The sequence below is a fragment of the Hemitrygon akajei genome, chromosome 28 (genome assembly GCF_048418815.1).
Source record: "Hemitrygon akajei chromosome 28, sHemAka1.3, whole genome shotgun sequence".
Classification (NCBI taxonomy): domain Eukaryota; kingdom Metazoa; phylum Chordata; class Chondrichthyes; order Myliobatiformes; family Dasyatidae; genus Hemitrygon; species Hemitrygon akajei.
This window is the reverse complement of record NC_133151.1, coordinates 6008912-6024980: the sequence shown is the minus strand read 5'-3', so window position 1 is coordinate 6024980 and position 16069 is coordinate 6008912. Positions and strand designations below refer to the sequence as shown.

The window sequence follows — 16069 nt, the reverse complement described above, 5'->3', positions numbered from 1 at the left end:
TCTGTGGAATTCATTGCTACAGACGCCCAGGAAGGCCAAGTTATTGGGTGTATTTGAAGCTGAGGTTGTTAGGTTTTTGATTAGTCAGGGCTCCAAAGTGCCAGAAGGCACTTGTCTCTTATTTATCTACTGGAGTTTTCGACTGATAGACATTGACATTTCTATTGATCCCCCCCTCCCCACCGCCACAGTCAGCCTGACCCCACAAGTGGGAACATTCTCTCCGCGTCCACTCAATGGAAACGTCCTGGGATGGGAGGGCTGTGGGTAAAGGAATCGGACATACACTTTGAACAAAGGGCGATATTAAAATGTACAAGATGCTGAGGGGGCAGGGTGGGGTGAGGTGTTTGCCCTCGGTGGGGGAGCCTTCAGCAAGGTGATGGGGCCACAGGATCGTTGGGGGGGGGTGGTGGAGTGGTTCTCGTAAAACAGAGGAGGAGAATGGCTTTGCCTTCTGGATTCAGCGTGGGCCCACTGCATTGAATCCAAAACGGTGAAAATTCTCCTCGGGGGGGGGGCAGCGAATCTCTGGAATTCTCGCCCACCACGACGTCCCACACTCCGTATAACCATAGAACAATTACAGCACGGAATCAGGCCATCTCGGCCCTTCTAGTCCATGCTGAACGCTTACCCTCACCTCGTCCCACCGACCCGTAACCCTCCATTCCTTTCCTGTCCATATACCTGTCCAATTTTACTTTAAATGACAATACCGAACCTGCCTCTCTACCACTTCTACTGGAAGCTCGTTCCACAGAGCTACCACTCTCCGAGTAAAGAAATTCCCCCTCGTGTTACCCTTAAACTTTTGCCCCCTAAGTCTCAACTCATGGCCTCTTGTTTGAATCTCCCCCACTCTCAATGGGAATTCCACCACAGGCCTGAAACTGGCTGCAGGAGGAGGAGGTTTGGGAACGGGGCGAGCAACCCCCCCCCATCCCGTTAAAAACCTAGAAATGTCAACAGAAGCTCCAAAGCCCTCGTTCCTGGGAAAGGAAGGGGAAGCTGGCCAACACCTAGGGAACAACCAGAGGGCTCTAGTGAGCTGCTGTCAGGGGCCTAAGCCCCAGCAGGAGTGACGGACTTAAATAAGGATAAACTCCTGCCCTCAACAGTCAAGGGGGCTTTTAAAGAGGAAGGAAATTAGCTTTTGAACGACTGGGGTATTGAGGGCGATGGGGGACTGGCACAGAAGAGAGGGCCCAGAACAGATCGGATCATGTTGAATGGCGGGAGAGGCTTGAAAGGCCAAACGCCTGCTCCTGCCCCTATTTTCTTCTTGGGGCCTTTCGTCATTTTAAAGATCGACCCCTCCCCACCCCAAACAACTGAAAGGAGTGGATTTTTATTCACCAGCGTTGAAAGCATCACCACTCCCTCGAAATTCATCAGGGCGTTCCGAGATCAGGGTCTCGGAACCTCCCCGTGCAACTGGATTTCCTCTCTGGCAGATCCCAATCGGTTCGGATTGGCAGCAACGTCTACTCCGCGATCTCCATCGGCACAGGCTGTGTCCTCAGCCCCCACTGCTCCACTTGCTTTACACCTAAGACTGTAACACAGCCCCAATGCCATCGTGAAATTTGCTGACGGCACCGCCCTCGCTGGGCGACGGATCAGCGTACGGGGGGGGGGGAGACTGAAAATCCGGCCGAGCGCTGCCACAACAACAACCTCTCGCTCAATGCCAGCCAGACCAAAACGCCCGTGATCAACTACAGGAGGAAGAAGCCAGTCGTCGTTTGGGGGCTGGAGGTGGACAGAGTCACGAGCTTTAAATTCCTCGGAGCTGTGCTGGGGGCCAGCACGCCGAGTGCCATCGCGAAGGAGATGCGGCGGCACCTCTACGTTCTTAAAAGCTTGTGAAGTTTCGGGATGTCACCAAGACCTCCGGTGAGCTTCTACAGATGCACAGTGGAGAGTTTTCTAACTGCAGGAGATCCCAATGCCCAGGATCGGAAAAGCCCACAGGAAACGGTGGACGCCACCCGGTTCATTGCAGGCAAAGCCCTCCCCACCGCTCGGCACGTTTACACGGAGCGCGGCCATGAGGAGGCTGCACCCGTCACCGGCGACCCCCAGCGTCCAGGCCACGCTCTCTTCTTGCTGCCACCTTCGTGCAGGAGGTTCAGGAGCCTCGGGCCCCGCACTGCCAGGTTCAGGAACGGGCATTACGGAGCGCGCGGTCGACACGCGCGGGGGTGTGCCGGCTGTTAGCGCAAATGGCACACCTCACTATGCGGCAGGCATGGCAGACCAACCTTGAAGTCTCCGGCGGGGATAACTTCACTCACCACAGCACGGCACTGATTCTACAACCTACACACACGCACACTTCAAGAGGCTTTAGAACTTACGTTCTCTCTGTTATTTTATTTGCACAGCTTGTCTCCCATTTCCACGTTGTTAGCCCTTATTTACGTCAAGTTTCTTTCCGAAGACGATAGCATTTCTTTTATTTTCTTGTAAATGCCTGCAAGAACACGAAACTGCAGGCAGCACATGTTAACCACAGCAGGAACTTTGATAATAAATTTACTTCCAACTCTGAAGACAGACAGGCTGAGAGCGTGGAACTCGCTATCAGTCCAGATCGCAGCGGATGGTGGAACAGTCCCAAAGGGCCGAATGGACTCACTCCCACCTCCCTCGAGGGTGTAAACAAGCCAGGGGTACGGCATGGAGGGTCTGCTATGAAGAAAAGCCTTCCCTACGATACTTCCTGGTGGGGACGGGGAGCAGGTTCACGGTCATCATCCAATCGTCCAGGACCGTGCAAGGCACTGCGGTGTCCAGGGACCACGAGGGGGTGGGTAGGGCAGTTTCCTCTCGAAGCCATCGGGCGGGAGTCCGTGCGTCCACGGCGACTCGAGCGGAGGTCGTGCGGGGCGACGTCGAAGGAGCCTTCTTCTCAGGGGTCAGCTCCACGTCTGGATAAACAGGGAATGCACAAGTTCCGGATTACAGCAAAAGCTAAGACCTTTTGAGTTACTGAGTAATACCTCATAGGGACAGGCCCTTCTGCCTAACGGGTCCATTCGACCACGAATGCCTTCCAAACTAGTCTCCTTTGCACCCCCGCTTGGCCCGTATCCCTCTCAACCTTTCCTATCCGAGTACGGTCGGCCCTCCTTATCCGCGGATTAAACCAACCGCGGATCGGGAAAACCCGGAAGTTCTCTCTCCAGCACTCGTTGTTTGAGCAGCACGGACTATTTTTTCTTGTCATTATTCCCTGAACAATGCAGTATAACAACTATTTACATAGCATTTAATTAGGTATTGTAAGTAATCTAGAAATGACTTGAAAGTACAGACAGTCCCGGGTTATGAACGAGTTCCATTCCTGAGTCCGTCTTTAAGTCGGATTTGAAGTCTGAACAGGTACATCCGGTATTATTTAGCACCAGTTAGTCAAACTTTTTTTTAGTATATAGTAAATATTTTACCTTTCTATGCATGTAAATCACTTAAGAAACATACGTATTTCAATAGTTAAACCATGCGTTGCTTAGTAATAATTGTAGCTTTCATTGGGGCAGGGCTTTTCACATGATCCATTAAATTGTTCCGATCGTTGACCGACTGTAGCCTAACGCTTTTCCAATGACCGATGACGTTTCGCCTCTTTCCGATCAACTTATTACTTCCACCTTATTTTCAATCGCGATCGTGATTATTTTCGTGAACAGAAACACTGCGGATTCAGAGCTGCGCTGCCGGGTCCTAATGTCCACCGCACTGAGACAGGTTAAATAAAGTCCGGGGTTCCGCTGGGTCCTAAAGACCACCGCACTGAGGCAGGTTAAATAAGGGACCCGAGCATCTGCAAATTTTGGTATCTGCGGGGGATCCCGGAACCAATCCCCCGTGGATAAGGAGGGCCAACTGTACCTTTTTAAACGTTGTTAGTGTACCTGCCTCAACCTTTTCCTCAGGCAGCTCGTTCTGCATACTGGGTGAAAACGTAGCCCCTTGGGTTCCTTTTGACTTGATAGAGATGATAAGAGGCAATAGATCGAGTGGACAGCCAGAGACCTTTTTATCCGGGACGGAAACAGCTAATACGAGGGGGCATAACGTTTAAGGGGATTGGAGGAAAGTATGGGGGGGGGGGGTATAGTGTTGTTTTTTGTTACACAGAGAGTGGTGGGTGATTGTGTGAAACGCCCTGCCAGGGGTGGTAGTAGAGGTAGATACATTAGAGGCATTTAAGAACTGCATAGTGGGGCACACGGATGATTAAAAAGAAAGGGGGACTACGTAGGAGTGGAGGGTTAGATCGGCCTCTCTCTCCTGCACGTTACACCGCTGGCATTTACGACAGCAATGAAAGTCCTCCATCTCTGGCAGCGTACTGGGTGTCAGTCATGAAATTTCAGGTGGAGACCCAGGAACTCCGTCGCATTTGGACGTCAAAGGATTCTTCGCCGCTGCTTCCGTAACAGCTTCGTGCTTGACCAGTCAGGGTCGTTCGCCCCGAGCTGAACTCCTGAATCTGGAGGACCGGTGGACCGCTCTTATTCTGACCTCTACCCATGGCTGACCCCACCACGAGCCCTGACTGCAGCCAACTAAGCTCTCCAGATCATTCAGGCAGGCAAACCTCCAAACCCCATGACAGGGTGGTGGTCCTCTTGGAGGCAGACTGATCGAGGAGTAGGCTGAACATCTGGATGCTCCAGAACATCAACCTCGCTCATATTGTCCTCACCGTCATCAAGTTCCCTCTCACTGGTGAATATCAAAGAGAAGTATTCATTAAGGACCTCACTCACTTCCACAGCCTCCAGGCACATCTTCCCACTTTTATCTCTAATCAGTCCTACCTTCACTCCTGTCATCCTTTTGTTCTTCACATAATTGAAGAATGCCTTGGGGTTTTCCTTTACCCTACTCGCCAAGGCCTTCTCATGCCCCCTTCTTGCTCTTCTCAGCCCCTTCACGACATTGTGGGCTGAAGGGCCTGTAATGTCCTGTGGTGTTCCATGTTCTACCTTCTATGTCTTATAAGAAAAGGGGAGGAACAAGACTAAAAACAGACAGAAAAGCCAAGAACAAAGTAGTTGTTGCTGCCTTATACAAGCTGGACAGATAACAATTAGAGGAATGACTAGGACGTAGTCAGGTTCAGTCTGCACAGAGAGGCCTCCAGAAAAATGCAGAACCACCTGAAAATTCACTAAACAATATGGTGGGGCAAGGTCTAAACGACACAGATTGTAATACTTGAACCCTAATTCAGGTTTATGATGTGTTCTCGATCGGAATGCTCCCTTTTTGTTACTACTTTTGGGAGAGCTTTGAATCGGGGTGGCCTGCTGAAAACCAACACTGAGCTGAACTATAATATGCCTCTCATGTTTTCGCTCTTTTGCCGTTTCCACATTTTTTTTCATGGGGGGGGGGGGAGGGTTTTTGATGTTTGGTGTTTTTCTTTAAATGGGGTCCGTGTAAATTCTCTTCCTTTGTAGCATATTGTTATTGTATGCTTAACCTTGCTCTGTATTAATGCTCCTCATTGGGATTTGGGGTTTTTAATTTTGTAAAATGTTTTGAAAAACTAATAAAAAAATTTTTTAAAAAAGGGGTCCGTGGTGTTTCTCTGTTTTGTGGCTGTCTGTGGGGAAGACGAATCTCAGGTTGTATACTGCATCCATATAGTCGGCCCTCCTTATCCGCGAGGGATTGGTTCCGGGACTCCTCGCGGATACCAAAATTTGCGGATGCTCGAGTCCCTTATTCAACCTGTCTCAGTGCGGCGGATCTTAGGACCCAGCGGAACCCCAGACCTTATTTAACCTGTCTCAGTGCGGTGGACATTAGGAACCCGGCGACGGAGCTCTGAATCCGCAGTGTTTCTGTTCTCGAAAATAATCACGATTGAAAATAAAGTGGAAATAATAAAGCGATCAGAAAGAGGTGAAACACCATCGGTCACTGGAAAAGCGTTAGGCTACAGTCGGTCAACCATCGGAACAATTTTAAAGGATAAAGTGAGAAAGGCCCTGCCCCGATGAAAGCTACAATTATTACTAAGCAATGCAGTGGTTTAATTTTTGGGTTTTGGGTTTTTGATCCTCCACATCAACCCAGCACAATGGAGAGCGCACTCCATAGCGATCTGTAGCCATTTTTATCTATTTATTTTTCTTTATTCTCTTTGGGGAAAATCCTTATCCATGAAGGTTCGGAGATGACTGGAAGGATGTGTTTTTTTTTCTCTCTCTTTTTTTCTAATTTTATCCTCAATTGGACTGCCCAATCTTTCTTTTTCTTTGCTTTTTATTTCTTTCTCTTTTTTTTGTTTCAGTTTAGTTAGTGGTTTTTTTTTTCTTTATCAATAAAATTTCTAATTTTTTTTATGATTGTTATGAGGAGTTGTCGGTTTTTTTTGACCATTGTATATATATAACAGCATAATATTTTATCTAGTCCTGACAGAGGGTCTCGGCCCGAAACGTCGACAGTGCTTCTCCCTATAGATGCTGCCTGGCCTGCTGTGTTCTACCAGCATTTTGTGTGTTTTGTTGTTAATATTTTATCTATTTGATTTTGACATTATATACTTTCTGTTTTTACTATTGCTGTTTATATGTCTTTTATATTATCTACTTGTTAAACTCCTCTTCCGATTTGTATATTCTATATTTGAAAATCAATAAAGAAAAGATTGAAAAATGAAAAATGAAATGAAATTAAAGCGGTCTGTCCCGAGTCCCGAGAACTTCCGTTCCCGAGCCCGGCACTGAAACATACGTTCTGAAGTGTCTTATATGCGTAGAAAGGTAAAATATATACTATATACTAAGACAAACATTTGACTAACTGACGTTAAATAATACCGGATGTACCTGTTCCGACTTGCTTAGTAAAAGAACTTCCGATTTTTTTGATCCTGATCCACGATAACCCACGCACATCCTCCCGTATAATTTAAACCGTCTCTAGATTACCAATAATACCTAGTACAATGTGAATACTTTGTAAAATAGTTGTAATACTGCATTGTTGAGGGAATAATGACAAGAAAGTCTCTACACGCTCGAACAACGTGCTGGAAGAGCACTTCCGGGTTTTCACGGTTTGTGGTTGGTTGAATTTGGTGCACGTGGGATTGCGGGTAAGGAGGGCCGACTGCACTTTGATAATAAATGTTTAGATGTTTGAAACCCACGCAGTTCAGGGGGAGGACGTACAAACTCCTTACACGCGGAGCCGGAATCGAGCTCCGCAACTCCGATGCCCCAACCGGTAACGGCGTCACGCCGGCCGCCACGTTACCATAGTAACAACGCCAGCAATCGGAAGGTCAGGGTTCAATTCCACCTCCGTCCGTCCGGAGTTTGCACGCTTTCCCGCACGGCCACATTCCAAGACGTTCGTGTTAGTAGGTTAATGGGTCACGTGGGTTTAATTGTGCTGCACAGGCTCGTTGGGCCTGTTACCGTATCGTATCTCTAAATAATAACGTACCACAATTATATACATCCAGTCGCCATGCTCCAGCATCATTTCGCATCAATCTTCTACTCCCTTTTTTTAAATTCTGACGTATTGTCAGCTGTCTTTGCTACAAGGAGAAAAGCCCCAGCTAGAGATGCGCTCTAATCTAGACAGCTTCCTGGTAAATCTCCTCTCTAAAACTTCCACATCCTTACGATAATGAGGCGACCAGAACTGAACAGAATAATCCAAGCGGGGTCTAATCAAGGCTTTATGGAGCGACATGATATCGTGGCTCTTGAACACAATCCAATTAATGAAGGCCAACATACCTTTTTAGCAACCCCATCAGCTCGAGAAGCAACTTTGAGGGATCTATGGGCCTGGACCCCAAGATACCTCTGTTCCTCCTACCATTAACCCTGTACTCTAACCTTCCAAAGTGAACCATTTCACTCTTCTCTGGGTTGAACTCCATCTGCCACCTCTCAGCCCAGCCCGGCATCCCGTCTACGTCCCGTTGACGATGGCGGGAGTGAAAGGTCGCGGTGGGGTAAACAGGTCGGCGGGGCCAAAAACACAGTAGACTCTGCAGATGCTAGAAGGTACACGAAACGTTGGAGGAACTCAGCAGGCCAGGCAGCATCTACGAAGGGACGGGGAGGTGAACAGTTAACTGCATTTCCAGACGTCTGAGGCCGTGTCTCTAAACGTAGCTAACTGCTTAATCCACTCTGTAGATTGCAGGCTGGCTTGCTGACCCCCTCAAGCTGTGTGTGCGTTTGTGTTTGTTACTGCAGAGTCTAGGTTGGAATCCGAACTGCGATGGGTCACGGGGGAGATTCCACACAGAGCGATCCAACCAAGATCTCGGCGGTGGAGCTGGTGGAAGACGATGGAACATCACAAGGGCAGTGAGGGTGGAGGAAGGCTGCAAAGGTGAAGGGTCTCCAGTCAACTTGCGTTCTGCGACAACGGACCCTGACTCGGATCTGTAAATGAGCCTGTGGTGGCTGCCCATACGTCAGCCTCCATACATTCATGCGCAGATATCCCCCATTGTCTTCCTCACAACCCTGCCCAGGCTTGCGCCCTGGAAACTTTCCACGGCACAAATCCATGGTCTATTGAGACTAACAGAGGCCTACTCTACACATACCAGGACAATAGCCCCCCCATACCCCCACCATCCAAACTTCTCTTAAACGTTGAAATCGAGCTCGCATGCACCACTTGCTCGTTCCACACTCCCACCACCTCCCGAGGGAAGAAGTTTCCCCTCGCGTTCCCATCAAACCTTTCACCTTTCACCCTCAACCCATGTCCTCTAGTTGGAGTTCCACCCAAACCCAATAGTTTGAACAGTCGGGTCTGGAGGATAGACTGGGAATTATTGAGTTATTGGGACAGATTGAACAGGTTAGGACTTTATTCCTTGGAAAGTAGAAGGCTGAGGGGAGATTTGACAGAGGTACACAAAATTATAGACAGGGTAAATAGATACGAGCAGGCTTTTTCCATTGGGGTTAGCTCGATTTCAACGTTTAAGAGGTTTGGATGGTGGGGGTATGGAGGGCTATTGTCCTGGTGTAGTGTAGGCCTCCGTTAGTCTCGATAAGATCATGGATTTGCGCCTTGGAAGGTTTCCAGGGTGCAGGCCTGGGCAGGGTTGTATGGGAGGCCGGCAGTTGCCCAAGCTGCAGGCCTTCCCCTCTCCACGCCACCGATGTTGTCCAAGAGAAGGGCACTAGGACCCAAGCAGCTTGGCACCGGTGTCGTCGCAGAGCAATGTGTGGTTAAGTGCCTTGCTCAAGGACACAACACGCTGCCTCAGCTGAGGCTCGAACTAGCGACCTTCAGATCACTAGACCAATGCCTTAACCACTTGGCCTTGTGTGGGTTGATGGGAGTAGGCAGTTTAAATGGTTGGGCATGAACTAGATGGGCCGAAGGGCCTGTTTCTGTGCCGTACTTTTATTCTAACCGCATACTCGACTCGAGTGACTATGTTCCAATTCTTAAGGTGATCTTAGTTTGTGTGGTGGGGGGAGAAATCACTTTTGTCTTTAACCCTTTCCCATCTTGGCAAAGCTACTGCTGCACCCCTCACAAAACGCCCTGACGTTCCAAGGTTTTGACTTACCGTCTACGGTGGCTAGGGTGGGAGATCTCTCAGTACGTGTTGGCGGGCTGATGGGCCGGGAGGGGCCTGGTCTCAAAGGTCACCCCGTTGCCAGGCAACGGGGAGGGCACCAGCGGGCAGAGCCAGGCCAGGTACCACCGGCGGCCCAGCAGCTCCACCGCGTTCCGCCGCCAGCCCAGGTCGTAGAGGCCGCGCAGGCCGGTGCTCCATTCCCGCGTGGTCTGTCCGCGCCACAGCAGCCGCAGATGGAAGAACAGGAAGGCGGACATGAAGAGGAAGCCCAGGATGCACGTGTCCGCCACGAAGGCAAACGCAAAGGTGTGGACGCCCACGTGGCCTGTCCGAGCGGGAGAGACGAGGAGCACAGATCAGGCACGAGCACTCAAAGCAACAATCCCCGACAGCAGTGACCTCCGCACCGGGAATCACCGTGCACAGTTCCCATCTCCGTATCCCACACCGGAAATCGCCGTGCACAGTTCCCATCTCCGTATCCCACACCGGGAATCGCCGTGCACAGTTCCCATCTCCGTATCCCACACCTGGAATTGCCGTGCACAGTTCCCATCTCCGTATCCCACACCGGGAATCGCACTGCACAGTTCCCATCTCCGTATCCCACACCTGGAATTGCCGTGCACAGTTCCCATCTCCGTATCCCACACTGGGAATCACCGTGCACAGTTCCTCTCTCCGTATCCCACACTGGGAGTCATCGTGCACAGTTCCCATCTCCGTATCCCACACTGGGAATCACCGTGCACAGTTCCTCTCTCCGTATCCCACACTGGGAATCGCCGTGCACAGTTCCCATCTCCGTATCCCACACTGGGAGTCATCGTGCACAGTTCCCGATCTCTGTATCCCACACTGGGAATCGCCGTGCACAGTTCCTCTCTCCGTATCCCACACCGGGAATCACCGTGCACAGTTCCTCTCTCCGTATCCCACACTGGGGAGTCACCGTGCACAGTTCCTCTCTCCGTATCCCACACTGGGAATCACCGTGCACAGTTCCTCTCTCTGTATCCCACACTGGGAATCACCGTGCACAGTTCCTCTCTCCGTATCCCATACTGGGAATCACCGTGCACAGTTCCTCTCTCCGTATCCCACACTGGGAGTCACCGTGCACAGTTCCCGATCTCCGTATCTCACACTGGGAATCTCCATGCATAGTTCCCGATCTCCGTATCCCACATTGGGAATCACCGAGCACACTTCCTCTCTCCGTATCCCACACTGGGAGTCATCGTGCACAGTTCCCGATCTCCGTATCCCACACTGGGAATCACCGTGCACAGTTCCTCTCTCCGTATCCCACACTGGGAGTCATCGTGCACAGTTCCCATCTCCGTATCCCACACTGGGAATCACCGTGCACAGTTCCCGATCTCCGTATCCCACACTGGGAATCACCGTGCGCAGTTCCTGATCTCCGTATCCCACATTGGGAATCACCGTGCACAGTTCCCATCCCCGTATCCCACACTGGGAGTCATCGTGCACAGTTCCCGATCTCCGTATCCCACACTGGGAATCACCGTGCACAGTTCCCGATCTCCGTATCCCACACTAGGAATCACCGTGCACAGTTCCTCTCTCCGTATCCCACACTGGGAATCACCGTGCACAGTTCCTCTCTCCGTATCCCACACTGGGAGTCATCGTGCACAGTTCCCGATCTCTGTATCCCACACTAGGAATCACCGTGCACAGTTCCCATCTCCGTATCCCACACTGGGAATCACCGTGCACAGTTCCCGATCTCCGTATCCCACACTGGGAATCACCGTGCACAGTTCCCGATCTCCGTACCCCACATTGGGAATCACCGTGCACAGTTCCCATCTCCGTACCCCACACTGGGAATCACCGTGCACAGTTCCTCTCTCCGTATCCCACACTGGGAATCACCGTGCACAGTTCCCGATCTCCGTATCCCACACTGGGAGTCATTGTGCACAGTTCCCGATCTCTGTATCCCACATTGGGAATCACCGTGCACAGTTCCTCTCTCCGTATCCCACACTGGGAGTCACCGTGCACAGTTCCCGATCTCTGTATCCCACACTGGGAGTCACCGTGCACAGTTCCCGATCTCCGTATCCCACACTGGGAATCACCGTGCACAGTTCCTCTCTCCGTATCCCACACTGGGAGTCATCGTGCACAGTTCCCGATCTCTGTATCCCACACTAGGAATCACCGTGCACAGTTCCCATCTCCGTATCCCACACTGGGAATCACCGTGCACAGTTCCCGATCTCCGTATCCCACACTGGGAGTCATTGTGCACAGTTCCCGATCTCTGTATCCCACATTGGGAATCACCGTGCACAGTTCCTCTCTCCGTATCCCACACTGGGAGTCACCGTGCACAGTTCCCGATCTCTGTATCCCACACTGGGAGTCACCGTGCACAGTTCCCGATCTCCGTATCCCACACTGGGAATCACCGTGCACAGTTCCTCTCTCCGTATCCCACACTGGGAGTCATCGTGCACAGTTCCCGATCTCTGTATCCCACACTAGGAATCACCGTGCACAGTTCCCATCTCCGTATCCCACACTGGGAATCACCGTGCACAGTTCCCGATCTCCGTATCCCACACTGGGAATCACCGTGCACAGTTCCCGATCTCCGTACCCCACATTGGGAATCACCGTGCACAGTTCCTCTCTCCGTATCCCACACTGGGAGTCACCGTGCACAGTTCCCGATCTCCGTATCCCACACTGGGAGTCACCGTGCACAGTTCCCGATCTCCGTATCCCACACTGGGAATCACTGTGCACAGTTCCCGGTCTCTGTAACCCACACTCACAGTTTCCGTATGTGCTCTTTATGTCAATTATACTGCATTTGCCATTCCTGGGCCCTCGCGCCCCCAACTCATCAAGATCTCACGTCTTCGCTGTCCGATCTACCACCCACTTCACAACCCTCAGGGCAGATTAGCCACGGGTTTAGCAGGACTATCTTCAAGCGGTGGGGGGGGGAGGGGAGTTGAGGTATGCGGACGGGTGCACGCCACTCACCTGTAACCAGCATGGCCCAGGGAATGAAGAGGAGGAACAGGCTGTGCAGGGAGAGCCCTTCCTGCAGGAAGCCCAGGAAGATGTCGGCGTTGAGGGAGATGGCGTAGAGGAGGCCCAGCCACATGTGGAGGAGGCAGCAGAGGAAGAAGCGGTGGTTGGCGTGGCCCACGCACTGCCCGAAGAGGACGCAGTGGTGGTCCCGGCGGAGCACGCACACCTTGCAGTCGGGGCAGTGCGAGCACCGTGGGGGCACGTGGCTCTCGCACAGGAAGCAGTAGCTGCGGAGGGAAAGGGGCAATGAGGCCAACGCCGCCCGGAGAGAGCAGCCCACCATTATCCACCCACTGGCAATCATCCATCACCGACTCCCACACTGAGTAACCCACAACCATTAACTCCCAAACCATACATACACCCTCTGACAGCCACACACTGCCACCTCGTCCCTCCGTCTCCCCCCCCACTGCGTCGCCCCACCCCACCTGCAGATCAACAACCAAAAGACCCAACCCGCAGTCCTCACTTCCACCGTCCGCACTCCCAACAGGATCCCACCCGATCACATTCACTCCCACCGTCCACACTCCCAACGGGATCCCACCTGATCACATTCACTCCCACCGTCCACACTCCCAACGGGATCCCACCCGATCACATTCACTCCCACCGTCCACACTCCCAACGGGATCCCACCCGATCACATTCACTCCCACCGTCCACACTCCCAACGGGATCCCACCTGATCACATTCACTCCCAACGGGATCCCACCCGATCACATTCACTCCCACCGTCCACACTCCCAACGGGATCCCACCCGATCACATACACTCCCACCGTCCACACTCCCAATGGGATCCCACCCAATTACATTCACTCCCACCGGCCACACTCCCAACAGGATCCCACCCGATCACATTCACTCCAACCGTCCACACTCCCAACGGGATCCCACCCGATCACATTCACCCCCACCGTCCACACTCCCAACGGGATCCCACCCGATCACATTCACTCCAACCGTCCACACTCCCAACGGGATCCCACCCGATCACATTCACCCCCACCGTCCACACTCCCAATGGGACTCCACCCTTTCCCATTCACCCCCACTGTCTGCACTCCCAATGGGACCCCACCCCTTCCCATTCACCCCCACCGTCCGCACTCCCAACGGGATCCCACCCTATCACATTCACCCCCACTGTCCGCACTCCCAATGGGACCCCACCCTTCCCATTCACCCCCACTGTCCGCACTCCCAATGGGACCCCACCCTTCCCATTCACCCCCACCGTCCGCACTCCCAATGGGACCCCCACCCTTCCCATTCACTCCCAATGGGACCAACCCCTCCCCATTCACTGACCTGTCAAACTCTTCTGATCCGATGAGTCCGATCAACAGCCGCCCGGTATGACGGGTAGAGACTCACCCTGACGGCCATTCACCCTTGATCTTTCTGGAATCCTAGCGCCCCCCTCCCCTGCTCTCTCCCACTCACCCAGGCACAGCCGCTTACCTCCAGCCCTGTCCCACCGCCTGGTTGGCCAGGAACACTCCGCGGATGCTGGGGTTCCTCCGGATGAACAAGCAGAGGTTTCCCAGCAAGTTGCCCAGGATGAAGGCTAGGAAGGTAAGGTGGATTATCTGCCACATCCCCAAAGCCCGACCAGGGCTGGCCACGGTACGAGGTGTCCCCCAGGGCTCTGGCTCCAAACTAGACCTTGTCCTATCCACGGAGGGGGCAGGGGCCAAGTGTGGGTCGGTGAGGATGACATATACCACCTCCAGGGAGACCGTAAGTGTCATGATGGAGGTCATGCAGAGAGGGGCATAGACCGCTGGCTCAAATCTCTCCAGTACTGCCATGCTCCCACACTCAACACCAGCAGAGACCAACTTAGCCACCAGCAGACGCCAGGAAGGGCGATCAGAGTTCACAGTGGGCCACCAGAAACCTGGGTTTCATTTCACGTCTGCCGAGAGACCAGCAGAGGCTATTAGCTACCAGCAGACCCCCACCACAGACAGAGCTGAATTAACGAGGGTTCGCCAACAGGGACCAGCTGAGCTGCCGGTCTCAATGGGGGGGGGGGGGGGGGTCAGCAAAAGCCTCCAGAAGAGACCAGCTGAGAGCGTCAAATTTCAACAGAAAGTCACCAGGCTCCAGCAAAGACTGCCAGAAACCAGCAGGCAGTCCCACGCTCGAGGTCCTGCTGGAGGTCGCCAAGCACCAGCAGCCCCCAGCAAAAGTCTAAACCCACTCTCCCCGGAAACCAATCCGTAACTTCCGGTGTCTCTCGCCCCGCCCACGGGGCGGTTCCGACTCCAACGGGCAGGTGAAGGCAACCAATCAGATGCGGGAACCACCAAAAAAAAACACCCAACAAATTGGCCCAGAGCGTTGACATAAAGGCAAAGAAAAGCGCTTTTACGAAAGGGAATTTTTTTTTTAAAAAACGCTGACGTAGGTTTCCGGAGTGTCTGGTTAAAAATAAATAAAAGTAGTACTGTAAAGAACCGGGACGCGCAGCCCGCCATGTTAAGCGAGGCAAAGAAGGTCGGGGGAGCAGCGGTTGCTAGGGTAACGGAGTAGGCTGGAGGCTTCCTGCCCAAGATGGAGATGAACACAGATAGGAAAATACTGTACCCGGTAGGTCAGGCAGCGAGAAGGTAGCCGACAAATGAGACGACGGAGGGGAGGGGAGGGGAGGCAAAGGAAATGAGGGGAGGAAGGAATGGGAAGGGAATTGAGGGGAAGAGAAAGAAGGGAATTGAGGAGAGGGAAGAGAAGTGAGGGGAGGGAAGGGAAGGGAAGGGAATTGATGGAAGGGAAGGAATGTGAGGGGAGGAAAGGGAAGGGAAGGTAAGTGAGGGGAGGAAAGAGAATGGAAGTGAGGGGAGGGAAGGCAAGGGAAGGGAATGGAGGGAAGGGAAGTGAGGAGAGGAGAGGGAAGGGAATTGAGGGAAGGGAAGGAATGTGAGGGGAGGAGGGGAAAGAAGGGAATTGAGGGAAGGGATTTCAAGTCAAGTCACTTTTATTGTCATTTCGACCATAACTGCTGGTACAGTACATAGTAAAAATGAGACAACGTTTTTCAGGACCATGGTGTTACCTGACACAGTACAAAAACTAGACTGAACTATGTAAAAAAAACAACACAGAGAAAGCTACACTAGACTACAGACCTACACAGGACTACATAAAGTGCAGAAAAACAGTGCAGGCATTACAATAAATAATAAACAGGACAATAGGGCAGTAAGGTGTCAGTCCAGGCTCTGGGTATTGAGGAGTCTGATAGCTTGGGGGAAGAAACTGTTACATAGTCTGGTCGTGAGAGCCCGAATGCTTCAGAGCCTTTTCCCAGACGGCAGGAGGGAGAAGAGTTTGTTTGAGGGGTGCATGGGGTCCTTCATAATGCTGTTT

General features: G+C 52.2%; 1 protein-coding gene across 1 annotated transcript; it reads right to left on the bottom strand.

Moving 5' to 3' along the window:
- Positions 1-2359: 2359 nt before the first annotated feature.
- On the bottom strand, positions 2360-14929 carry zdhhc24 (zDHHC palmitoyltransferase 24). Its single transcript, XM_073031244.1, has 4 exons — positions 14159-14929; positions 12638-12915; positions 9596-9932; positions 2360-2936 (listed from the first exon to the last, which is right to left on the bottom strand). The coding sequence occupies exons 1-3, from the start codon at positions 14506-14508 to the stop codon at positions 9625-9627; spliced, it is 936 nt and encodes a 311-aa protein (XP_072887345.1). The 5' UTR covers positions 14509-14929; the 3' UTR covers positions 2360-2936; positions 9596-9624.
- Between the last annotated feature and the right edge of the window lie 1140 nt (positions 14930-16069).